General features: G+C 36.6%; 1 protein-coding gene across 1 annotated transcript in view; it reads right to left on the reverse strand.

Moving 5' to 3' along the window:
- LOC106518941 (solute carrier family 35 member E2) overlaps nt 1-4,387 on the reverse strand; it is a 16,357-nt gene that overhangs the window by 6,258 nt on the left and 5,712 nt on the right. The window contains exons 3-7 of the mRNA XM_014010392.1: nt 3,874-4,009; nt 3,569-3,696; nt 819-939; nt 693-746; nt 550-622 (exon numbers count right to left, since the gene is read on the reverse strand). Coding sequence (XP_013865846.1) covers nt 550-622; nt 693-746; nt 819-939; nt 3,569-3,696; nt 3,874-4,009 — 512 coding nt within the window. The remainder of the gene's footprint in view (nt 1-549; nt 623-692; nt 747-818; nt 940-3,568; nt 3,697-3,873; nt 4,010-4,387) is intronic.

Genomic DNA, 4,387 nt, shown 5'->3' on the forward strand with positions numbered 1-4,387 from the left:
ACAGATGTGTGGTCTTGATTTGTTGGGCATGGGGCTCAAGAGGTTAATGAAATTCCCAGAAACTATTTCATAGATTTGAATCTACAACTGATTAACTTGACTCGATTCAAAATAGCCAGCACAGCTAATCAACCTTAGCAAGCACAAAAATGGCTACAACTCTGCCAATTTTACAGATACTGAGCTAAAAGTTGTAGTAGCTGCGAGTCATACCAAGTAAATAATGTGAGCGCTAACAGATTACAAGATCTTCATTTAAAACTTTAGTCTGCTTCGGTGAACCTAGCATCAGCCCAGAGAGTGCTAGTTTTATTGGAACTAAATAAATCGTTTTATCAGCTTATCGGTCTTCAGTAAAGAACTTTGAACTGAATGAGTTGGACCAATTTGCATGGCAGCTGCTTGGTAAATAAGGCCGAACTGTCATTCTGCCTCTAAAACGCCTCGCTAAGAACCATCAGCTTTACTCCCATCATGCACTGCAGTGATGAAGTCTTAGCTGTGACAACGCTGAAGTAAACAGAAACTAAAGAGTGTGTGTTTAGTCACCAGGAGGAACACCCAGGCAGGTATGAGCATGATGACGGCTGCTGCACTGGTGTAGAACTGCAGTTCTGGAGGGCTGAAATAAAACTTTATTAGTTTTCATGACACCTAAATTACACTGAATTAAAAAAACAAACAACGTGTACCTAAATCTGTACGTGTCCCCGCTCAGCAGCTTCTTGGAGAAAACGTTCTGCAGACTGGAAATAAGCGCAGAGTTAGTTAAAAGCGCAAAACGTGGAGCGTCTGCGTCGAGTGCTGCAGTTACAAACCAGTCCATGATGTTGGTGGACAGGGCGGCGGAGAAGCCCAGCATGTTGAAGCTGACCTCGGTGGCTGTGCAGAGGGCCAGGCCGGCCATGACGGGAAACAGGGACAGGTTCACCCACAGACCTGCAGGGTGGAAAAACAAACAGCCGAGTCGCCTGATTTTCTTAAACCTTCTGTGTGTTTTATTTAATCTCTTCTGAGTAAACAGTGTCTATCACTATAAGAACTAGACAAGCAAACAATTAATCTTCTCACGATTAACTGTCGATTATTTGTTTATTAGATTGAAATTTGTTCCACTGAATAAACTGATAACAGCCACTCTAACAGGAAAGATAAACCCTCTGTTTCAATCTGAGACAAAAGAAGAATTCAAACTTTAAACCAGTTTTTAAATTGTGTTGATAGGTTAAGCATAACTATGCCTTTTTTGTCTTTAAATGACTGTCCAGTTTTTCTTCTTTTTTTTTTTAGAATTCCTTTATTTAAAAACAGGGACAATATGCAAATAAAACATTAAAAAGATGCTTTGCATCAGATTTAGCTTACGCTAATTTCCATCTGTAGTCCCTGAACAACAAAATACAATCTAAAGTCAAGACAAATAACAATAATCCATTAAATTTGTAGACACAATTACTGCATAAAGTCATAAAGACATAGCAATCAATTCTAATTACAATCTCTATACACAATCATAAAATGCATCAGCAAAAACAGTTCTACATGCTAAATATCTGTTCATTAATCACTAATGCAAGGATTACAATCAAGATATTTCAGTGTAGACATTGCTGGTTTTCCAATAGCACTTTCTTAACGTTATAAGTAAAATCCTTCAGGTCAGTAGAAAGTTTAAGATTTACTGGAAACTTATTCCATTCTGTGATTTCCATTTTTGTTTGATGCGCGTCAAAGGAAACACAGCAGGTAGTCTCATGGGAAGTCTCAGTTTCCTCCTTCCCTCGAGCTAAAAAATATAACCCCCCCCCCCTCTTTTTTCTGACTGACAACCAAAGTTTTTTGTCAAGCAGCCAAAAAAAAAAAAAAAAAAAAAAAGACGAAGAAAATAAAGACGCAAAAGTTGATTGAACAGGTTCCTACAGTTTAAGGCAAGTTAAATTTATGACTTTCTAAGACTTGTTAATGTGAAGTGAAATTACATTAAAGACCAATTTCACAATAAAAACTGTGGCAGAAACTCATGAATCTAAGTATTTTTGGTTGAATTATTCAAATATTGCTAACAGACCGATTTGTTTTTATCCATATCTAACTGCTTTTGTCAAATACAGCAGAAACATTCTTAGCAGTCAGTTTTAAACTTAATTTAATTTCTGGAAATCCTCTAACGACCTAAAATTTGGAGTTTTAGGACCCACAGCGGGGTCTTAACCCCAACTCGCTGTAGATAAAACCTGAAAAGTCCCTGTGATATTAAATTTTTGTAAGAAATATGAATGCATTTTTGGACAAACTTTACCAACATATTACAAAAATGAATTTCTCACTGCTCAGATGGACAGTTGTTGAGATACTTACATGTGAAGTAACAATAAGTGATGTCAAAGGATAAAAATTCATGTGAATATTTAAAAAAAATGTTACCAATTATTTTATTATTTTAGATGAATTACAGTCATCCTATTTACAATGTGTTACCATTTTTAAGCCTTCTGAAAGATTGATTTAAGGCATTTTAAGGCTAATTAAGGCCTTATTTTTGGATTGATGGATTCAAAGCCTTTTAAGACTTTTTAAGGATCTGCAGGAACCCTGTTGAAGTGTGGTGACAATGAAGAGACAGCAAGAGCGTGAGAAAGTTTTTTGTGATATTTGTTGTGTTTGGACTTTATGTTCAGGTGTAGTCTTTGTGTATGTTGTTTAGTCAGTTTTCTTCTCAGTGCTCAAATAATTTATTTTTATTATTTTAGTCACAGACATAATTTATTCTTTTTATCTTTATTCCCCATTCAGCAACCTGATGGATTTCTTTTCTGTTCTATTTTACACATGTCTGAAAAAATCCACTATTTTTGGTTTATTCAGTCAGAATTTAATACAGCTGCCATAATAAACTGTTAAAATATGACATGCTTCTTTTTTTTAAAATTCAGCACATTAAGAAAAATCACTTTATGTTATGGAAAGACTCTTGATACAAGAGAAAACTCAGAATTTTAAGAAAATGGCCACCAAATTAATCGTTAGTCGATAAGACCAGTCAATATCAGATTAATCCATTAATCGATATCTTACATCCTAGTAAGTAGGGATGCACGATAGATCATTATTGATATCTGTATCAGCTGACATTGGTCCAATATGTAAAACTGGGCCGATATTAACATCTATATTGATTTCCCACTTTTTATCTTTGTGTTTCTGTTCTGGGAGGGGAGATGGTTGGTTGAGCTGCATCTGTTTGATCATGATAGTGATATTGACGCTGCGTGACCAGGAATAACTGAAGTAGAATCATGTCAGGGGTCTGGTCGTTTATTTACTGTATCAAAAAAAGGCCCAGGTGTGTTTGTGCGTATATGTATAATACAATTTGTATGTTTGTGTAATATCGGTAAATATCGGTTATCGGCCATAACAGCAATAATAATATTGGATATCGATATCAACTGAAATTTTCATTTCGGTTCATCCCTTCTACTAAGATCAAAAACGATATCATCGTAGTTATATGTTTAATTGCTAGTGGAAGAAGATAGTATTCTCTTATTTTTGTATATTTACTCACTTGTGTACTCTCCGAGGATCAGCCTGGACATGATGACAGTGAAAATTGGCGCTGAGCTCTTCACAGTCTCAGCAAATGACACCGCAACATTCTTCAGGCTGACTAAGCCCAGAACCACAGTGGTGAACCTAACAAAAGCAAACACAATGAACTCACTTGACGTTTGATTTGTGCCATATCTGTTCTTATCAGAGGCTCTAACGTATCAAACAGTTTCTACGGCTCAAAAACTAAACGTTTTCTTCCTGCGCTCACAGAGCTTGTCTGTTATTAACCGCTCTGTTTAAAAAGATAAAAGCAGCCACCTCATGAGTCCAACAAACAGCATGATCATGATGAAGTTGGGAGGATACTCGGACCTCGACTTGTGCTGGTAAAGGCAGCAGGGAATGAACATCTTCAGGCAGCCTATGAAGGTGGTGGAGAGCATCTGGACTGCGCCTGAGGAGCAGAACACAGAAAAAGAAAACTAAAGCATCTTCTCGTGGCAGAAATTGCACGGGAGACAAAAAACAAAGATACAGCAGGTAAAATAAGTACTGAACACGTCACCATTTTTCTCAGTAAATATATTACTAGAGGTGCTAATGACATGAAATTTTCACCAGTTGTCGGTAACAACCCAAGTGATCCATACATACAAAGAAATCAAACCATAAATGTCCAGAAATGAAGTTATTTGTAATAATGTGGAATGACACAGGGAAAAAGTATTGAACACATGAAGAAAGGGAGGTGTAAAAAGGTATGGAAAGGTTAGTCACCAGCTGAACTCTCTCAGTAATTAGAAAGCAAGCCTGCCCCTTGTCAGTGCAAATT

This window comes from Austrofundulus limnaeus, unplaced genomic scaffold, assembly GCF_001266775.1.
Source record: "Austrofundulus limnaeus strain Quisiro unplaced genomic scaffold, Austrofundulus_limnaeus-1.0 Scaffold68, whole genome shotgun sequence".
In the NCBI taxonomy this organism is placed as follows: domain Eukaryota; kingdom Metazoa; phylum Chordata; class Actinopteri; order Cyprinodontiformes; family Rivulidae; genus Austrofundulus; species Austrofundulus limnaeus.